General features: G+C 35.5%; 1 protein-coding gene across 3 annotated transcripts in view; it reads left to right on the forward strand.

The window, feature by feature from the left end:
- snx29 (sorting nexin 29) overlaps positions 1 to 21840 on the forward strand; it is a 152465-nt gene that overhangs the window by 79875 nt on the left and 50750 nt on the right. For 2 of the 3 annotated variants that reach the window (XM_058792899.1, XM_058792901.1), the window contains exons 16-20: positions 2875 to 2991; positions 3086 to 3123; positions 11619 to 11658; positions 11784 to 11839; positions 12236 to 12317. In XM_058792899.1, coding sequence (XP_058648882.1) covers positions 2875 to 2991; positions 3086 to 3123; positions 11619 to 11658; positions 11784 to 11839; positions 12236 to 12317 — 333 coding nt within the window. The remainder of the gene's footprint in view (positions 1 to 2874; positions 2992 to 3085; positions 3124 to 11618; positions 11659 to 11783; positions 11840 to 12235; positions 12318 to 21840) is intronic. The other variant, XM_058792900.1, reaches the window with a different exon arrangement.

Raw genomic sequence — 21840 nt, forward strand, 5'->3', positions numbered from 1 at the left:
TTAATGGAACCATAAAGCAACTATGTTAAAAGGAATCAGAACCTTTCCTTTTCATTTTGTTTTGTTGGTGGTTTAAATCCATTTAGAGGCAGTATTAATCAGTTGAAGTTTATTTTATTCAAAGGCGAAAGCATCTGGCAAACACATCAGTCTTAAAATATATCCATCTCTCTCGTTGTGCATCTTAAAAATGAAAAATCAACTCCTCTAAGTCTCCTCTCATTAATATGCTCCCATCTACTTCTGCTTATTGCTTATGAGCGTGTTATGAAAACACGCACGTGCTTTTCATCCTTCTTGACATTTATTCGGTTTCACCTCGGCTTTGACTTATTTCAGCGATGCTATGCTTGTGTGGTGTTTGTGTTTTGCACAATTGTTTTTCTTTCCATCATGGAAATAATGACTAGGGATAATTGTGGAATACAGTGTTCTTGATATCTGTGCTGGAGCACTAGGGCGGCCCGTAATTACAATGAGTGAATACAGATACAGTCACACACTCAGATTCCTGCTAAGGCCCAGTAATGAGGTTTGATGCGTTGTCTGAAGTGCATGAACCTGTCGCCTGTTTAGATAAATCCAAAGCGCTAACACCCGGCAGCGCAGGTCGGAAAATTCACCCAGCGACCTGGAAGGACGCAGCCAGCTTATTGCTTACTGAACAACAAACTGATTAGCTCGCTTCCTAGCAGAGAATTAATTGGGTTCCTTGACGCTTAAAATTAATTTCCATTTTTTAATGCCCTGTTCGAAAGCTGGGCCGCAGATAAATAAATGTGATGAATGAGAATACTACGAGCAGTGTGCCATGCGGAGCCATGGCGAGATGAATGAAACCTGAAACCGTGGATGTAATCAATGTGTGTGTATATCGATCTGGGTGTGTAACAATGGCAGAACTGCCATAATTTCCCCTTTTTGTATCCAACTTGATGGATAATCACTCTTTTGTCATGGTGTAGTGTATGTTTGAGCTTGCTTGATTGTTGTACGTGCTTGTGTTCCAGTACCTGCAGTGGCCTTCTTGACAAGAGATGTTCATAGTTCTCTTGTAAAATATGTGTTTTGAAGCTTCACACTCTTTTAACATGTTGAAAGGGTCACTATTTTTGAAGTTGTCACACAAGCTACTAAAAAAGACTTGGAGAAATGGATTTTATGCTGTGAAACAGCTAGGTGCTATATAAAGCATTACATTAGGCAGTGAAGTAGCCAGATAGAGGACCGTGTCTGACAATCAATTACAAAAGTTTTGAAGCTATTTCTGTAGTTCAGACTGCTTTGTGAGATTCTTTGAGACTGCCACCCACTCGTTCAGCACTGTTTGAAATTCAATTTTTGGTAGGAAGTTTTAATTCGTTTTTTTTTTTTTTTTTTTTGTGTACATCAGGTGCAATGTGATGTATTTTTAGTGGGAAGTGATTCTGCTCAGAATTTAGACAGTTGACTACCAATGTAAAGTTAATCACTCACTTTTATGGTTTGCTTCATGCAGAGTAAATGTTATTGCAAGATGAAAACGACATTAAATACATGTAAAATGTGAAATACGCAAAATAAGTATTTTGTAAGATACCATGCATAAGAGAGAGAAATTAAAGTGCTATAAAAATAAATAAAAAAATATATGCAAAATGTTTTTGTTTGGTACTATGCATAAATAAGAGAGAAATTAAAATAAATTTAAAATATAAAACATGCAAAATTAATGTTTTTGTTTGGTACTATGCATAAATAAGTACTAGAAATTAAAATGATATAAATTGTAAGCAATAAAAATGATCCAAAATAAATTTTTGTGTAAGAGATGCATGCATAAATAAGACAGAAATTGAAATGATATAAAATGTGTAAAATATAAAAATTCTATGTAATTTTTACATAGTTTTATATTGCAAAGCAATAAAAATGTTATAAAAAGTAAATGTAGAAACATCTGCACTCCTTTTTTAAATTTTTGACTTGAATGCACAACATGTCGTTATAATAAATGTCTAACTCTGAAATACATTCCTTGGTGCACTTTAAGGCAGCATTAATGCAACAATTTGTCTTTTCACTCTAACAAAAGTCAAAAACAAAGTTATATGGAGCAGGATTTTGGACCAGTGAGATTCAGAATAGAAACCAAGCTATTGGCAAAATGTCAGTACTAAAAAATAAAAAAATCCCATTTACATGAGACTTACCATGTTGCATCTGGTTAGGATGCACTGTACAAGTTTAGTTCAAGCTATCAAGACTTTAATTTAGGTTAATTTAATTTTGTTTGCATTAGCATATGTAAATAGAGAATCCTAATGCACAAAATACACTTTATATTTGACATTCTCTTTTGTGTCCATCCTTTTCCAAAAATGCATTTGAATTTGCAGTCTTATGGTCTTTCGCATTCACTTTCAAGTTCAGGATTTTACATGACTCATTTATTTATTTATTTTTTTTACTCATTCATGCCTGTTTTTCTGGCCAGGTGCGGCCTTGCAACCAGGACAAACATGTCAAAAAGTGACATGATGCGTCTGTCAGGCAAAACGCCGCTAACCCAAATATACCCTGACATATGATTTCCATAAACAAATGAATGCAAGTTCTGAATAGCAGACTGGAGCCTGCCTCCATGTCTGTGTCACTTACTCTAAGTGACAGCTGACGAGTCGCCGGGCAGGTGTGGGACTCGCTGTAACGAGCAGTTAACGCTCACCGCCTGAACACTTCCACACCTGAGAGTCAAAACCAAGCTAACTCATATTCACATGCCTTTAAGAAATGTCACATACTACAACCTGCTTCACGATAGTGACTAGTGCCTTTTAAACAGCCTATTTGGCTGGGAGTTTGATGCGAGTTTGTCAATGTGTGTGTTTTTAGGTGGCTGAGATGCACGGAGAGCTGATAGAGTTTAACGAGAGGCTGTACCGCTCCCTCATGGCCAAAGACAACCTGATCGGACAGATGAGACAGGAACTCATCGACCTGCGCGGGCCGGTAAGCAGATGCAAGCACACACACACTCCTCTCTGTGGGTTTGTGAAACCGTACCCTCATTGAGTGGTTGTTCTTTTTTTCTCTATCTCTGCAGTCCAGGCACTCTGGGCAGATCGCTGTCTGCTTCCATAGGTCTGCCCCCACGTCTATCATTAACTGTCTGTCTGTGCCAATACACCATTTCCTTTCCATGACCCAAATGCACACAATTACCTAGCTAGATAAATAAGGGCATTCTATAGATACTTTTTTCTTTTTAAATAAGAGCTATTTTGACATTTGACATTTTTTGTGGTTTTGGAATGACTTCAAGTTGACAAAATGATGATCAATTTTTAGGTGAACTAATCTTTTAAAAGGAGTTTTCACTCTTTTTTTTTAAAACTCAAGCCAAATTTAAAATTCTATTGAATTCAGATTCTGATTCACAAGCTTTGGTACATTAATAATAAAGTTTAAAATTAACAACAGACTCCAAACTATGCAATTCAACTGCTATTTATTTTTATATACCGTATCAACAATCACAAAGTTTTATTCAAACTTTTAAATTGCAGACAAAATATGCAAAATGTAACGGTGTCTGTCATAACTTTTTTTTTCAAACATACAGTAATGAAGATATTGCTAACAGGTTGATTAAACATATAAACAATATGTAAAGTAGTGAATATATTTATCAAAACACTTTATTTTAAGGTCCAATTCTCACTATTAACAAAGCATTAACTATGACTTTTGCCTCAAACTCCTAATTTGCTGCTTATTAATAATTAGTAAGGTAGTTGTTAAGTTTAGATATTTAGGAATGTAGAATATGGTCATGCTGAATATTTGCTTTATTAGTACTAATAAACAGCCAATATGTTAATAGTACATGCTAATAAGCAACTAGTTAATAGTGAGAATCGGTCCCCATACTAAAGTATACCTGGGTCAATGACGTGATGCCTAAATTTTCTATCCGATTGCATTTTTTCAGTTAAAAATTGGTTTAAATGCTTAAAAAAGATGTCATATATAAGAAGTACTTCTCCCCCACATATGCACCAACTTTAACTTTTCAAAAAACATTAGTTATTTGTAATTTTTCTGTTATTCAAAGTGTCAAAACATCATGTGGTACGACCGTCTGGCAATAACTGTTGTTTTGGAAATATCTTTGAAATTACCCTAAATTTATTCAGATTAATTTTCTGCACTATTTGACATGATTTCCAAAGCGTTTTGTAATCCTGTATAAAATTGCAAAGCATTTGTATTTATATTTCCATCATAATATTCAAACAAACTTTGTCCGATGATCTCCATTTTATGAAATATCATGTGGTACGACCATAAAGAAACTACCATTTTGGTACTTTTATGTTAAAATCCATTCAAAAATGAGACGTTGCATCATATAACAATTTGCCAAGGACCCATCGAAGCATCAAGCAGGTTTGTAACTCTCTTTCAAATTTTGAAAAAAATAACCTTTTTAATGGCTGGTATGTAGTTACCACATTGGTATGACCTTCAAAAAAACAATGAATATTAAGTTATTTCTACAAGCATTTATTTTTATTATAAATTTCATAGTGACCTTTCATGGGAAGCTAGCTTGTTTTGTTTAGGTGGCTAATTCTGTGCTTGTAAATTTTGACTGAATTTGAAAATATCATGTGGTGCGACCACTGCAGAGTGTTTTCCATTATAGATATACAGTGGGTACGGAAAGTATTCAGACCCCCTTAAATTTTTCACTCTGTTATATTGCAGCCATTTGCTAAAATCATTTAAGTTAATTTTTTCCTCATTAATGTACACACAGCACCCCATATTGACAGAAAAACACAGAATTGTTGACATTTTTGAAGATTTATTAAAAAAGAAAAACTGAAATATCACATGGTCCTAAGTATTCAGACCCTTTGCTCAGTATTTAGTAGAAGCACCCTTTTGATCTAATACAGCCATGAGTCTTTTTGGGAAAGATGCAACAAGTTTTTCACACCTGGATTTGGGGATCCTCTGCCATTCCTCCTTGCAGATCTTCTCCAGTTCTGTCAGGTTGGATGGTAGCGTTGGTGGACAGCCATTTTTAGGTCTCTCCAGAGATGCTCAATGGGGTTTAAGTCAGGGCTGTGGCTGGGCCATTCAAGAACAGTCACAGAGTTGTTGTGAAGCCACTCCTTCGTTATTTTAGCTGTGTGCTTAGGGTCATTGTCTTGTTGGAAGGTAAACCTTCGGCCCAGTCTGAGGTCCTGAGCACTCTGGAGAAGGTTTTCGTCCAGGATATCCCTGTACTTGGCTGCATTCATCTTTCCCTCGATTGCAACCAGTCGTCCTGCCACTGCAGCTGAAAAACACCCCCACAGCATGATGCTGCCACCACCATGCTTCACTGTTGGGACTGTATTGGACAGGTGATGAGCAGTGCCTGGTTTTCTCCACACATACCGCTTAGAATTGAGGCCAAAAAGTTCTATCTTGGTCTCATCAGACCAGAGAATCTTATTTCTCACTATCTTGGAGTCCTTCAGGTGTTTTTTTTAGTGTCTTGCACTGAGGAGAGGCTTCCGTCGGGCCACTCTGCCATAAAGCCCCGACTGGTGGAGGGCTGCAGTGATGGTTGACTTTGTACAACTTTCTCCCATCTCCCGACTGCATCTCTGGAGCTCAGCCACAGTGATCTTTGGGTTCTTCTTTACCTCTCTCACCAAGGCTCTTTTCCCCCGATAGCTCAGTTTGGCCGGACGGCCAGCTCTAGGAAGGGTTCTGGTCGTCCCAAATGTCTTCCACTTAAGGATTATGGAGGCCACTGTGCTCTTAGGAACCTTAAGTGCAGCAGAATTTTTTTTGTAACCTTGGCCAGATCTGTGCCTTGCCACAATTCTGTCTCTGAGCTCTTCAGGCAGTTCCTTTGACCTCATGATTCTCATTTGCTCTGACATGCACTGTGAGCTGTAAGGTCTTATATAGACAGGTGTGTGGCTTTCCTAATCAAGTCCAATCAGTATAATCAAACACAGCTGGACTCAAATGAAGGTGTAGAACCATCTCAAGGATGATCAGAAGAAATGGACAGCACCTGAGTTAAATGTATGAGTGTCACAGCAAAGGGTCTGAATACTTAGGACCATGTGATATTTCAGTTTTTCTTTTTTAATAAATCTGCAAAAATGTCAACAATTCTGTGTTTTTCTGTCAATATGGGGTTCTGTGTGTACATTCATGAGGAAAAAAAATGAACTTAAATGATTTTAGCAAATGGCTGCAATATAACAAAGAGTGAAAAATTTAAGGGGGTCTGAATACTTTCCGTACCCACTATGTCCCAGATTCGCCATTTTTGTGCTTTTATATTCAATTAATGGTTTATATACACAAAATACTTTATTTTAATATCATTTGGAATAGATCTTTATGCAATTTGGACCATTTTGGGTGGTTTATGTTTAATCTTTGTACAATATGAGACAAAAATGCAAAAAATAATAATTTAGAGCATCTAATTTTAGTTTGGTAATTATGCATTTATTAGTAATTTATTATATATTTATTAACTATTTTAATCTATTTTACCAGATTCCACTGCCAAGAAAAGTAAAATAAACGCTCGCCATAGGCAGCATGACCCTGCAGTCAAGCACAAACTCCAGATGTAATTTTCTGCTGTAAGAAAGATGTTTATGATTTCATTTCAGAACCTGAGCCAGCAACCTTCCGCTACTCTAAATTGACCCTTTGCAAAATCCCGCCCTTAGTTACTGTTGCTACGTCCGACAAACTATCTGACAAACCATGGTGCTTTTATGCCACATATCATGTTCTCATGCAGTGAAAAATACATCACGGAGCAAAGAAGACACTGACAACACACTGACATACACGACAGAACAGGTTACTTTCGGTATTAAACAAAGTCTCAGAGTTCAAATTTTGTCATCTTTTTTGAAATTCAAACAACAAATACTGTTTTGTGGCTCTTTAATGTGTCGTGACAGATCGCTGTAGCACCTCAGTTGAAGCGGCATGTGAACCGATCATCTCTTACTAGTTATAGCACAAACTGAAGGTATCTTGTTTCAACTGAAAAGATGTCAATACACACTATTTTTCAAGTTCAATTCCACCAACCTTAATCTACTCTCCTGTCTGGTTTGTTTGTCGAATAAAAATGGCAGATTTGGCATTATGATTGCTCAGATTTCCTGTTAATCAAACTCCCGGCGCAGGGTCAGTTGAAAAAAAAATGACTGCAGTTAATGCCATATGCTGAACTTTTCACACGTTTCTTTAAATAGATTTTTAATGATGTAAGGTCTTTGTGTAATTTGAAGTGACCACTCATCATGTGGTGCGACCAATAATAGCAATAACTGTATTAAATTAAATATAAATTATCAAATTTCTGTGGCTGAAATATGAATCACTTCTATAGTATGCTAGTATAGTAGTAGTAAGTGAATGGTAATTTAAAATATTTTTTATCAGTTTTATACAATTTACAGTAAAAATAAGTCTGCTAACTACAATGAAGAAGGCAACTCTGAAATTACAGAACAAAAATATGAGATCATTATTTACAAAAACTCAAAGGAAATGCAAATACTTTGTTTTTAAACACTTTAATTACTGAGAACACCTAAAAAAAAAATGTTAAGCATGTTAAGGAAATTAATTAATTTTAATATAAATCATGGTCGCACCACATGACATTCTTTAAGGCTACGGCCGATTCATCCAGATGAAAAAACATTAAAATCACTTAATTTAAAATTTTAATATGAATTTGTGTACACAACTTTCTTAATGTTTGAACAAATACAAAATATATAATTTTTTGTATTTTAAAATTTGCATGTCTAAAATTCTTATACGTCAATAACTTAATAACCTATAACTTTTTTCTAGCTAATGTGCTGTAGCCATTGAATAGCTTTCCTGAGGTAAATATAATTTTACTTGACATATTGTTTACAAGTTTTTTTTATTGATGTCTTTCTGCGGTTTGAAATATGAAACCGTTGTGCAACATGTACAGCATTGCAACAGTTTTTTCAACATACTTTCTGATGTTTATTAGTTTCTGTTTCTTGCTATAACTAATAGCGAAGTGGAAGAGATGATCTGTTCAGGTGCTGCTTGAACTGAGACGGCTACATCAATCAGTCACGCTACATTAAAGAGCATCAAAACTACATTTATTGTTTGATGAAACTAACAGAATTTGAAAGCTCAGACCTTGTTTCATATCAAAAGCTTATTGTGATTATTGGATGGCAGGCAAGCTATGAATAATGTTTAGTGAAATTTAGTTCGAGCATCAACAGGAAACGGCATAGATTAAATTTTAGATTAAGATTTGAGAATCAATATTGGTTCTTTAAATTAAAGATTGATTAAAATCTGTTATTCAGTATTGCCAACCCTACCCCTCACACTCAGGTCATTCCAAATCTATATGCTGTTATTAATTTTGTAGGACAAAAAATAGCTTCACTGTTTTATATTATATTACATTTAGTGCTGTCAATCGATTAAAAATTAACTAATTAATCGCACATTTTTCTGAAATTAATCGCGATTAATCCCACCTAACATTAACATTTTTAAATGTACTTTTATATTGCAATAATTTCACATTCAATCTTCAAATGAATGTACAAACAACATAAAGACAGTATATTTTTTAAATATTTGTTTAATTGCATCTTTTTTTAATGACTGAAGGCCAGTATCACTGATACCAATACTGATTTCTCTATAAAATTGCCCCCCCCCCAATATTTACCTATTGACTATAGCCATTCAGCATTACAGTATAATTGAGAGATATCAATTTTAACATTTATTAGACTTTTAAAAAAATAACTTCTAATTTAAGTGAACTTAAAACAATCTTATAAACCCATTATAATAATTATCATATTTACCTGTGCCCTTCAGCAGAAATATACAGAAATTGAAATTGAAGTTATCAAATACTAAATTAAATATAGATGAATTCTTAAAGCTATAAAAGCTTAAAGCTTTTTCCTCTTTTTTTTTTTTTTTTTTTCTTTGTCATTTGATTAATAGACATCACAGCAGCTGGTTATTAGGTTATTTTGGCTGTTATTTCTTTAAGAGCTGCTGCTGCTGAATGTGACGTGGATCTGACATGCATCATACTTTCTCTCAACTCTTTTTACATTTTCTGACACACTTCAGATCATAAAGTCTCTATTAACGAGCTGACGAGTTGAATCGGGTGTGTTAGATGAGGAAGACAGTGCTGGGCTGCTCCAGGACAGTTTTGAAAACCATTTCATAGACATGTTCTAAAATGTTACTCATATAAAATATATTACATGCACACACCGTTTTAAGGCAGCTTTAATTGCCTTTTTAGTAACATCATGACTTAGCTGATCACGACATTGCATGTACGTAGTTTATTTCATGCTTTGATATGAAATGATACAGGATACAGCGCGCGCTGGCGCTGCGAGCACAGTACCGTTTCCGGACACTCGTTTGACTCGCACCTGCCGCTGAAGTGGAGCACGTGTCTGAAATGTCTCCGGTTTGATGTGGTCGTAAAGACGTTCTGCGACTGAATGAATGCACTTCTTGTCAAGAGAAAAAGTGACAGAAACAGCAGTTGTGAGTGGGGTGGCCAACCCTAGCTCTGCCCCTGCGTTAAATATTTTTAACACGTTAAACTGAAAAAATTAATCGTCTGCGTTAACGCGCTAATTTTGACACCACTAATTACATTATATTTAAAATAAGGTTCATGTGTCTAAAACAAAGTCAGTTTGTAGTTATAAGTAAAGTCTCATGGGAGGCAATTATAACAATAAAAACACTAATTTTATTGGTTACAATAAAAAGCAGTTAATGCAAAAATAATATTTTAAATCGGCTAAGCTAAGAGCTCTATTATCAAACTCTAAACAGCAATAGTGGAGATGCTGTTAAGCACTCCTCGATAGGGTATCAGGTGTCCTTCATGCTTAATGCAGGGAGCATCTAAAGAGTGATTTACTCTTCAGTCTTTTTATATTTCTTTATACTTCTTTTCCAGTTCCATATCAGTGTCTGTGTCTTGTTATTGCAAGTACTTTCTGTAGCATTCAAGCATTTTTTTATACTCAAACAAATATGGCATTAACCTAAAAAAAGCAAATAACATAACACTGAAACAGGTAAATGAAAAAGAAAAGACATTTTTTTCCCCAATTAGATTTCTATTTTAATGAGATTTGAGAGGAAAACATTCATTGAATATCAATTAAAATTTGTTTTTTCCCTTCCACAAGGGAAAGGGAGCTATTTTTATTTTTGGGTGAAGTGTCCATTTAATTTGACCAGTCTGTCTCTAGTGGCACACTCGGCCACTGTGTGCTCTTTCCTGTTCACTGCTTATCTGTTGACCACTGATTATTTTTTGATACATCTGACAGCAGTGGCTTTGAACCATGGCCTTCTGTAACTGTGCTGAACTGTATACGGTGGATGGTTTATCTAGCCTCCATGGCTCATATGTCCATTCCTCTCTGATGCCACTGCCTGCCAAGATGCAGTAGCCTTTGACCCCTGTAAATGACATTACCACACTTTCACCACAAGATAAGATGCACACTCAAATAGGATTAGAGCTCTTGTGTTTTCAGGAATGAGGGGTAAATGTGCAGAGCTTTATATAGATTATCTAAGTAGTGAAGTAATTTTCCATCAGCATTACAGTACACTGAAATGCCTTTGTGTTTTTATGTTTTAAAAAATTTGTTTAGGGCAAGTGGTTTTATTAAAGTTGTATATACTATACATACAAGTTATGTAAAATTTGATGTTGATAAGTAAAAACGTTTAATGTTCTTGAAAAAGGTCTTTTATGTTCATCAAGGCTGCACATATTTGATCAAAAATACAATAGATAGTCTAATATTGTGAAATATTATTACAATTTGAAATCAATTTTCTAATTATATTTAAAAATAATTTATTCCTGTGAATTTTCAGCAGTCAATACTGCAGTCATTAGTGCCACATGATCCTTCTGAATTCATAATAATATGCTGATCTGATGCTCAATTAACATTTCTTATTATTATTAATGTTGAAAACTGTTGTGCTACCTAATATTTTTGTGGAAACCTTTATAAATTTTTCCAGCATTCTTTGATGAATAGGAAGTTCAAAACAGCGTTTCTTTGAAATTAGTAAATACAACACATTTTTACTGTCACTTTTGATCATTGTAATGTATCTTGCTGAATACAAATATTTATTTTATTTATTTATTTTTTTTACTGCTTGCCTAAGACTGTATGCATTGCTTATAATGCAGGAAAAATTTATTATATTTATATCTGTTTTGTTGAGATGCACCAATTAAACCAATCTATTATGAAGTTGAAAATGTTTATTATTATAATATTATTATAATTTATTTATATAATATATATTATTATAATATGAATATAATGTATATTACTTTTGACAATTCAGTTATTTCCTGATGCATAAAATCAAGTACTGTCCTACTTTTTAAATAATAAAATATCTTGTTTAATTCAGAAACATGTTATATTATGAAGGCAAATGACAGTTCTCAAGTTTTATTTGGGTCCAAATTCATTTTTTCCCCCCAGTAAATATCACTGGACTGGCATGCCTTTAGCAGAAAGGAAAGTAAGCAACAGAATATACAGTAGCTGTTTTGGAAGTTTATGCAAAAGTTCAGTGTTAATCAGCAAACTCAGCTGGATGCAAAAGGAAAAGCTCACCATGGCCTCATGCGCTCTGCTTTTGGACAGGTGCCAGGGGACCTGAGCCAGACCTCTGACGATCCCAGCCTATCTGACTTCGAGACGTAAGTGGCCTCCTACTCGCTGTTCTTTTTATATTTGTATGTATTTATGTTGGAGGTGGTGTACACGCAAGCCTCTTTTGAGAATCAAATCGATGGTATGGAATTCCATAAAGCAATGCCTCCGATCTGACTGTGCTAAAAATAGGGAAGCTGAATGCTGCATACAATGTTAAACTTGTGTGTTAAGTAAAATTCTACTTTTTTTTCCAGTAATGGTTCATGGTGTCAATATTTGTCATCCCCCCACCCTCCTCAGTTTGTCAAAGGAGTGTTTTTTCATACCCCTGGGCAGATAAAGTGATCATAGCTACACTAATCTATTGCTAAATGACTCTTCTGTTGAGGTTCTCTAATTAGACTTTCCCAATTTGTTTTCTTCTTCCTTGTCTCTCTAAGAACACAACGTGCCCTTGTCAACGTGTGGATCCCCTCTGTGTTCCTTCAAGGTCGGGCTGCCAACGCCTATCATGTATATCAGGTAGTTCTTTTAATCAGAATTTAATCTACCATGCACTCCAGAAATTTTTTAATCTTCTCTTTACCACCCTTTTCCTCACAGTATGTATTGCTCTGTCAGCTGGATTGTACAGAAAGTTAGCTGACTTAAGTCAAGTCCAGCGGTTCTCAACCAGGGGGCCTCAGTATTTAAGTTAATAGATAATTATATAGTACAACACCAAAACTAGAACATGGATATGTGAAGTGGTATTGGTGCACATAGAACTGCTTGCTTTTACATGTCAGCATTCCAAACCCAGCATTGTTAGGTTACTGATTATGAACGATTATCAATCCAAATTGAATCTTAACAGTCCTAACCCAGCATTTGGGTTGAACCCCCAGCATGTTGACATATAGTTTAAATGGGTGATATGACGATATGACACCTTTTGTAATTTTGCTGTTTTCATGTGATAGTGACCCATGCACTTTCTGTAACAGTATAGATTACCAAGAGACCCTACTAAGTAGCAATAGTGCCCCCAGGTATTAGTTGATTTTGCTGAGTGAATTGGTTTTGACAGCGTTTTTCGATTTTCTTTGAGTGTTCCCTTGAATCTGGCCTTGAAATGGATCCCTATAGAAACGGATCCATTGTTTTTTTTCAAGGCATGACTGATGGATAATGCTTTCCATTATTTTAGATTTAACCCTGTATATCAGGTCTTCTCATTTCCTGATATGATTAATGACTCCAGACATTGTGCTTCCCACGTGAGAACTGATCTCATGTTTATATGTATTGGAATATACTTGCATTCATCTCATCTTGCAGAGAGATGTCCACTAGTGGCTATATGTAGCAAACCTGTGTCATTTTAAAGAGCTTGTCATGATTTTTTTTGATGTTCAGTCAGCCATTGATCAAGAATTAGGTTTTGCAGTTAGGTTTTTTTTTAATGGAATAGCACAGCGAAAAAGGAGGTTGAAAGTTGGGGAGTGCACCAAGGGGCCAAGGTTAACCTATTAACCCTTGCTATTTGACGGCGTACATATACACTCTGTACATACACGCGCACTGTAAGCATCTCTGTCTCTCTCTCTCTCTCTCTCTCTCTCTACACACACATTTATATTATATTATATCATATTATTTATTATAGACTAAAAAAGATAGAAAATACAGTAAAAATAGATATTATATTAATAGATAAGTATTACTCCAGTATTCATTGTCGCATGTAATTTTAGAATAAGTGATTTTTTGATAAATAAAAAAAACTCTCTCACTTCTGATAATTAAAAAAATCTTACCCCAAACCAATAAAATATACCTAATATCTTTACAACTAAAATTTTGAATTGCTATATATAATTATTAGACATTATATCATGCTATCCTTAGTTATTTAGTCGTTGATTTAGGTTAATCAAAGTCTCTTTGTCGCAGCCCACGGCAGTGCTTGTTGATTGAAAGGGAACAAATTAACAAGCTATCTATATTTTTTGTAAATATACTTCTGCAGCCATTCCACATGCTAACTGGTCTTTTAACAATGCCAAAAGTGGAAAAGTACAGAGTGTGATGCACCTCCATGTAAATCCACTGCAATAGATCCTCAAGATTCATTGACATAACTAAATGTCAATGCATGGATGTCAGTACTTTCCGATCTATATTGAGTGATTCTATAATTCAGCAACAAAAAAAGTCATCTGGCTCCTGAATGTTTCATTTTATGATTCAGTGGCTCCAGAGGCAATTTTTTAGTCTGGAGTCCTGCATCAGGCATCTCCTGGCAGCAGATTATGGCACATTACCACCACCGTCCAAAATTGCAGCTCCTCCGTTTCCCACTTTTGTGTTTCTGCCTCTCGTCTGTGCTTCGAAATTACCCTCTATAAAATAAATCAGACTGCTGTTGGATTCCATAGAAAGAATGTAATTGATCTTCACTAATATTACCAGAGCTTTGTTTTGCTGTGAAGAATTCTACCTCCTCAGTTTCATGTCACATAATGAAAAAATATAACAGCTGCCTAAAACAACTCATTCAAGCTTATACAATTTCGCCGGAAAGGGTTATTAAAAAAGCGGATGTAATGACTTTTATAATGTGGATTTACAGGGGCTGTGTCGTTCTGCTGTTTTCCTTTTTTTCAGTGCAGACGTTCTTGGTGATATCTCACAGAAATGGCCTGTATTCTGTGTACGGTTGTTTCCATTTGATGTACTGTATGTGTGATCTGTGGTTTCATTCTCAAGTGTTAATGGTGCTGCTCTGCCTTTGTAAATGTCCGCTGTAAATCAGTGTTGCTGCGGTGATAGTGTCTTAATAAGGGATTTTATATGGTGGCAGGCAGCAATCGCAGCTCTCATCATGGTCATGCAGTTAAAGGATACACCTTTCTCTCTTTTCATCTCCTTGTTCTTTTCTCCTTACCCTTCCCTCATATCTCCTTTCTTCAAAGACATCAGAGGTGGTGACGAAACGTGTGCACTGCTTCATACATATAGACAGGGTCGATGCTGCAGGGTTCTCTCGAGGGGCCGTCCCCACTCTATTGCCAGCCAGAATGCATAGACCAAACTATTATATATTCCCATTTGTTTTTATATGCAACATTTGAAAATAAATGCATTAGTAAATTAAAATCACATGTAAAACAAAAAAGTGAAATTATTTACTCTGAGCTTGTTCATCTTGGCATATGCGATATAGGAGGTTGTGGGGCGGTGTGTGCAGATGCTGCTCTTATATTTGGGTCAATTTCATTGAATCTAGTAGGTATCTTTTACCAAACAGTTCCCTGTGGTGCCCCCCCTCTCTTTAGTCACTGTCTGTCAGTATATCAACAGGATAAGTAGTCATATTATTAATATCATTCATATTGTTATTATATATTTATTAATATTGTTTTTTGGTAACACTTTAGTATGGGGATCAATTCCCACTATTAACTCGTTGTTTATTAGCATGCCTATTATTAACATATTAGCTGTTTATTAGTACTTGCATAAAACACACATTCTGCATGATCATATTCTACATCCCTAATTCTACCCAATACCTAAACATAACAACTTACTAACTATTAATAAGCAGCAAATTAGGAGTTTATTTAGCCAAAAGTCATAGTTAATGGTTTGTTAATAGTGAGAATTAGACCTTAAAGGTGGGTTAAGTGATTTCTGGTAGCCAATGTTGATATTTGAAATCACCAAAACAAACACCCCCCTATTTTGATAACTCCGCCCCACACATACGTACGCAACAATTAGTTCTGTGAAACAAAGCAAAACCAATGTTACGCACCTATAGAGAAGAAACAAAGCAACCTCGGCGTCTGACCAGGCCTTCCCGCTCCTTGAGTTCTCTCCAGCGCTGGAAAGCTGATCCAATATTTACACGGTGTCCTACTTCTTGCCTTATCGTAACACCGTGTCTACACCAGACGCGTGCGGTGCGGTGTGACAAAATACTATAGAACTCATTATAATCAGTGATGCTGTCTACACTGGATGGGACACGACAAATCCCAGACAGTAAACTGCTGCCACGTTCTATTTATGACGTATTGACACAAATTTCAAATGATTTTCAATGGTCGCGTCCTGTGTAGACAGACTTTAGCTGTTGCGGCACGGCGCGGCTCGACGTCTGGTGTACACACGGTGTAAGCCGCCTTTTGTACCGCAGACGTTTTCCTCTTGTTTTTTTATCCGCCATCTTTATCTTTCTGTCGTCGCTCGGCTAATGTTCGCCATGTGCACTGAGCGCTCTCTCCTCCGGAGTCTGGATCATGAGTAGACACACCCCTTACTGCTGATTGGCTACAAGTTTATTTTGGTATCTGCCTTTTTTCAACTAAGTACTTTTATTTTTGTTGGTGAAATTGAAACAAACATGAGTGTTCTAACAAATTAATAGCTGAATACTTTGATAAATGGAGATCGAACATGAATAAATACATAAAGAAGTAAATCACAAAATAGATAATAGACTGTATCTTCACAATCCTTTATGACGCCTTTAAATCCATCATTTCATCGTGTCAGGTTATCTCTGGAGATTATTAGGTTGTGGGATGTGACAGCATCTGTAAAATATATAAACGTCTGTAAAATATATAAACTATTTGAACAGATTATACATATGCATGTATTAACCCAGCTGTAAATTTCATTTTATTTATTTAGAACTGTTACATTTTGTTAAGATCATCCTGGCACAGGCCCCAAGTGTAGACTGGCCCATGTTACACACTCTGATGCCCTCTACAAAGTAATAGTGTTTTTGCCTCAGTACTCAAAAAGGGGCAAGAATAGCTTCCTTTGCAAGGCTTTCCCTGGTGTTGCTGTACTTTTTCCTGTTCCAGTGCTCTGGGTTTGCTCTTAGCTTTCTGAAGTGCACATATACAAGCACTGAACTCCTCAGTCAGAATTCAGTTTTTTTTTTTTTTTTAAATGAGTTATTCCCTTTGATCAGCAAAACCAGCTGAGCCCAGTGCCTCCGAACTCCACAAAGTTCTTGTTTTTATGAACTAATGAGATTTGATAACTCTTGTTTTTTTCCCTCTCCCTTTTATTTCCATTCTGAATATTTCCTATAGCTAATGATTAGGTTAAGAACACAACCAAATGATGTGCTTGTACTCGTGTCTTCTAACGTGAATGCTCTAAGGTAACTGAGCATTGGTATTATGTAAGTTCATGCTAAATGACTTCTCTAGTGATAGCATTGAATATGCACACATAAGTGACTATTGAATTAGTATAAATCTGTAGAAAAGTGGACATCTCCATAATTCATGTCATCGTCTCTCCCCAGAGAAGATGTAGTGAAGTCTCTAATATCAGTATCACAGCCTCCAGTCGCCTGCCCATTTAAAATAGTCTCATTTAAACTGAATCTTGCTTGACTTAAAAAGGAAAATGACAGATGCTGCATGCATGAGCACGGCGCAGTGCGCAAAGCTGAACCTTGCATATGTATTTTGAAGGATATTACACTGATTATAGTGTAATGATGATCAGGATGGTGAAGCCGGTGATTATGATTATAATGAGAATCACGATGACGGTTAGTAAGATAATGATTCTCATTGCAGTCAGATCATCGCCGGGCTGTTATTAATTGCAAAGTACTTTGCATGTCGACATTAAAAATTGCCCGCTGGCTATTGTGCCACTCCATTTGATTGAAATCTGGCAGGGATGGCACTTGTGATGAATGGATCATTGCTCGTTTTTCTTGGTTGTGTCTTACGAGACATCTTCTATAGATAGGAAAAGTATCCAGCTGTTCTGAAGTTTCTTGTTTTCATTCAGCCCCTTACACTCAGAAAAATGTTTAGGCCTAAATTTAAATGAATAGTTCATCCAATAATAAAAAATTGCTAGTAATTTACTCACCCTCAGGCCATCCAGAGGTTTTGTGCCTTTTTCTTCAGTAGAACAACAAGAGGATTTTAGCTGAATCCATAGTGCCTGGTGTTTCATAAAAAGCAAGTCAATGGGTTCCTTTACTTTGAAAGCCAAAAAAGCACTTACACGAAACACAAAATGAATACCCACAGTTCCTGAAAATATACTGAGGTCATATGAAGTGAAATGATTGGTCTCTGCAAGAAACTGGATATTATTATCTGTAATCCACAACCTCAGGCAAATGATTGTGATGCTCATGCTTTCTGTTGCACGATGATGTTTGTGTGGTAAATCACGTGAAATGACACCATTGTTGTTTTACATGCATCCTGCCTCTCTCTTGTAAACAACAATGGTGACAGTTACAGGTATTGCTGTTGTAAATAATGTTTGGTTTCTTTCACAGACTGATCGTTTCACTTCATAAGACTTCAATATATTGTCTGAAGCCACGGGTATTCATTTTGTTCTAATTTTGTTTTCTGCTTTTGTGACTCAAAATGAAGTAATCTTGGATGACCTGAGGGTGAGTGAAATAACAGCACATTTTAATTTTTGGGTAAACTCTTCCTTTTCGAGTAATGTATTTGAATTACATATCAAAATTTCCATTCATTTGGATTACAGTTTTACCATAAACTACTGTAATAAGCTTAATGTGGTGCATTTTGTCAGTCATACAAAAATGAAGCAGACAAGATTTTGTAGTAGTACTAACTACTAAACCAGGTTTATATATTTATCATTCATAAATCCAATTCATTTCAATCTCATACATTTTAACTAATTAAATATTGCTTATTCCACATCTAGCAATTTTAGCCATGTTCATATTTTTTTAACTGAATACTTTTAATTGTTTTAAATGGAGTTATGCTGATTCTAAGTTTTAAAGAAGGTGGCCAGTTTAAATAAAAGCATTCTGAAAATATAATTTAAATAAAAACAGAAATATGGAAATAGTTCATAATGAACTATACCGTAATTATTTTGAGTGTAGAAATCTTACCTGTTTCTTGCCTTTTTCATTTTTATATGACTGAGAAATATACATCACGTGGATGCATAGATCACACGTCCAAATGGATGGACATTTAATATGCAATTTAAATACATAGATCTTAAATGTAGGCCTAAATATTTTTTTGAGTGGTCGACCTTACAATACCAATTTTATTTCTTGTATTATCAATCATACTGAGAGATTTCCAGAAGTTTGACATGGGTTATGGCAGGTCACTTTTTGCCGTGGTATTTGCTCATGTCTGAATGGTTGATTATTAGGTTAACACCCAGGGACGGGAGAAGGTGTGAGAGTGTATGTTTAACCTTTAGAATGGGGCTCGTTACAAAGCAGAACTGATCTCCTACTCATCCTCATTATGGCGGCTGTGGAGCTGCACTCATGACTAATTCATACAGAGAGGACTGCTGGAGCTCACTGGGGCCAGAACCTCACTGAACGCTGGGAAGGCTCAATGACTTCATCATAGCTGGATGAGGAGACAAGATGTCAGTTCCCTGAAACTCCCTTTTCTCAGTTTCCCCTGCCTTTCCCTCCTCTGCTTTTCTCTCTTGGCTGCTCAAATGGAGTTTCAAATCCTTTCACAAATATAATAAATTTGAGAGTGATAGTGTGGCTATCAGTATTTCATGGATGCTTGATTTGGGTCCCAAGCAATATGTGCCACTTTCTTGAATATTTCATTTCATAATAGTGAGACTTGTCTAGATGGACCTTTTTATAGACTTTATATTTATGTGTTCTCCTAAACTGGTGTATCCAAAGCACTTTTTTTGTCTTATTTAACCATTCCATACGTTTAACTATACCTCTTAATCAACACGAAACCAGATGTGTTAATTTTATGTAATAGAAAAAGTATGAAATATCACTGTAGATCTTTTGGCATGATTTAAATTGGCCAATTATTGCAGTGATGCACTTTTAAACTCAAAGCAATCGATATGTGGGTAAAAAAACTTGCTCGCCAATAAGTAGCTTCCTCTATTCCTTGTTTGTCTATTACAAGTTTTGACAGTTTTGTGAGCAGAAAGACTTGACAGCTAATTATTTATAAATGAAGTCCAGATGAGACCTTTCAGAAGAAACGAATCACAATTTGAGCATCATTGAGGCTCAACAAGCAAGCATGACATGCAACCTACAAATGAAAGATGGCATCATTTGTGCACATTTTTAATGAGAAGACCATTGGAGACCAGGAACAGAAACATCTTTATTGTTTGAAAAATGTGGGGAAAAATGTGATGATATTCCATTATTGCAGATTTGCATTGAGTTCAGTGTATGCATTCCCTCTGCGTTTGATGCAGTTTGAGAAATCTAGAATCTGTGTTTGTCATTTATAACTGCATTTGCGTTGATGTTGTTTTCTGTGCTTCGGTTGAGACACACATACCCATATTAAGTCATTTCAACTGCCTGCTTAAACTTTTTAAATGTCTCAATTATTTTAAGGATGTGACATATCTTGAATGAAATGTATCCTAAATATACTGTGTATGTGTGTGTGTGCGTGCATGTGTATGTATATATATGTGTGTGTACCATTCAAAACTTTGGGGTCAAATTTTTAATGGAAGTTTTTAGTTTTGAAAAAAGTCTTAGAAAGCTGAAGGAAAGGGCTGAAATATAGAAATATTATGAAATGTTACTTCTAAAAATATACAACTGCGGTTTCTATTGCAGTAGTTCAGGTGCCTGGTTTTAATATTTTTATAAAGGATAGAGAAGGTTCCAAGGGTGGTGGAGTAATGATATATATAAAGGATACTATTCAGTGTAATGAAATCCAATGGGTGAATTGCCAGGAATTGGAATGCATTGGTTTAAACATTGTCTTATCTCCACAAATGTGTGTTTACTGTCATTGTAATTTATCGTCCCTCTTCTTCTAATTGCTGTTTCTATGAAAATTTTGAGACTTTACTGAAAGAATTGAATTTTAACCAGGAGGTAATTATCATGGGTGATTTCAACATTAACTGGAAAGATAAATCTACTAGGAAAAATCTTAAGCAGATAACTGATAGTGCTGATCTTAAACAATTAATTAGTGGACCTACTCGAATAACTAATTCTACTAAAAGTCAAATTGATCTAGTATTTACTAATAGACCTGAGTGAATTTTGAAATCCTGTAATATGTTAACTGGTCTGACCATAATATGATTCTGGTAACTAGGAAACTAACTTAAACAACGTTTAGCTAATTTGTTAAGAAACGTGAATCCTTTGGGATACCAAAGAATAAACAAGAGAACTTTAAAGGTGCTATTCAGCAGATAGAATGGGATAATCTATTATTGGATCTTGAATATGAGGAAGATTAGAAAATATTATTACTGATTATACCTGTAAATTTTTATCATAGAAAGAAAAAGAATTTGGTCCCATAGATAAATGTACACATTCTGAATTTGATGAAAGAAAGGGATCATGCTTTAAAGATCTCACTTAGAACTAAATTGAGTAATGATAGATATCGATTTACTATGTTAAGGAACTCTGTGGTAAAGAAATTATGAAAAGCTAAAGCAGATTTTTTCCTCACTATGATAGAAAAAGCAAGAGGCAAAATTATTTGGAATCAGTTAAAATAAAAATTAACAGGATAACAAAATGAAGATAAGAAAATTCTAGAACTTAAAGTAAAGGGAAAATCAATAAACAATCCAGCTGAGGTGGTAGAGATTTTTAATCATCGTTTTGTTGATTCCGTAGAAACTATTACTCCTTGTTTTCCGCCTTTTCCGCCATACTAATGTCTGTCCGGTTACAACAGTGGAGCCTGTTTTTAGAATAAGGCCTGTTAGTGATTCTGATGTTAAGAGAACAATTAGATCTCTTAAATCATCTAGAGCAGGGTTCCTCAAATCTTTCCCTGGAGGGCCAATCTGCTGTACAGTTTAGCTCCAACCCTGATCAAACTCACCTACCTGTGATTTTCTAATGATCTTGAAGACTCTGATTAGCATGCTCAGGTGTTTTTGATTAGGGTTAGAGCTAAACTCTGCAGGAGTGGGCCAGATTTGAGGATGCCTGATCTAGAGCAAAAGATAAATATGCCATGGATGTTGTTATGCTCAAAGAGTCTAGTTTGAC

This window comes from Onychostoma macrolepis, chromosome 12, assembly GCF_012432095.1.
Source record: "Onychostoma macrolepis isolate SWU-2019 chromosome 12, ASM1243209v1, whole genome shotgun sequence".
Classification (NCBI taxonomy): Eukaryota; Metazoa; Chordata; class Actinopteri; order Cypriniformes; family Cyprinidae; genus Onychostoma; species Onychostoma macrolepis.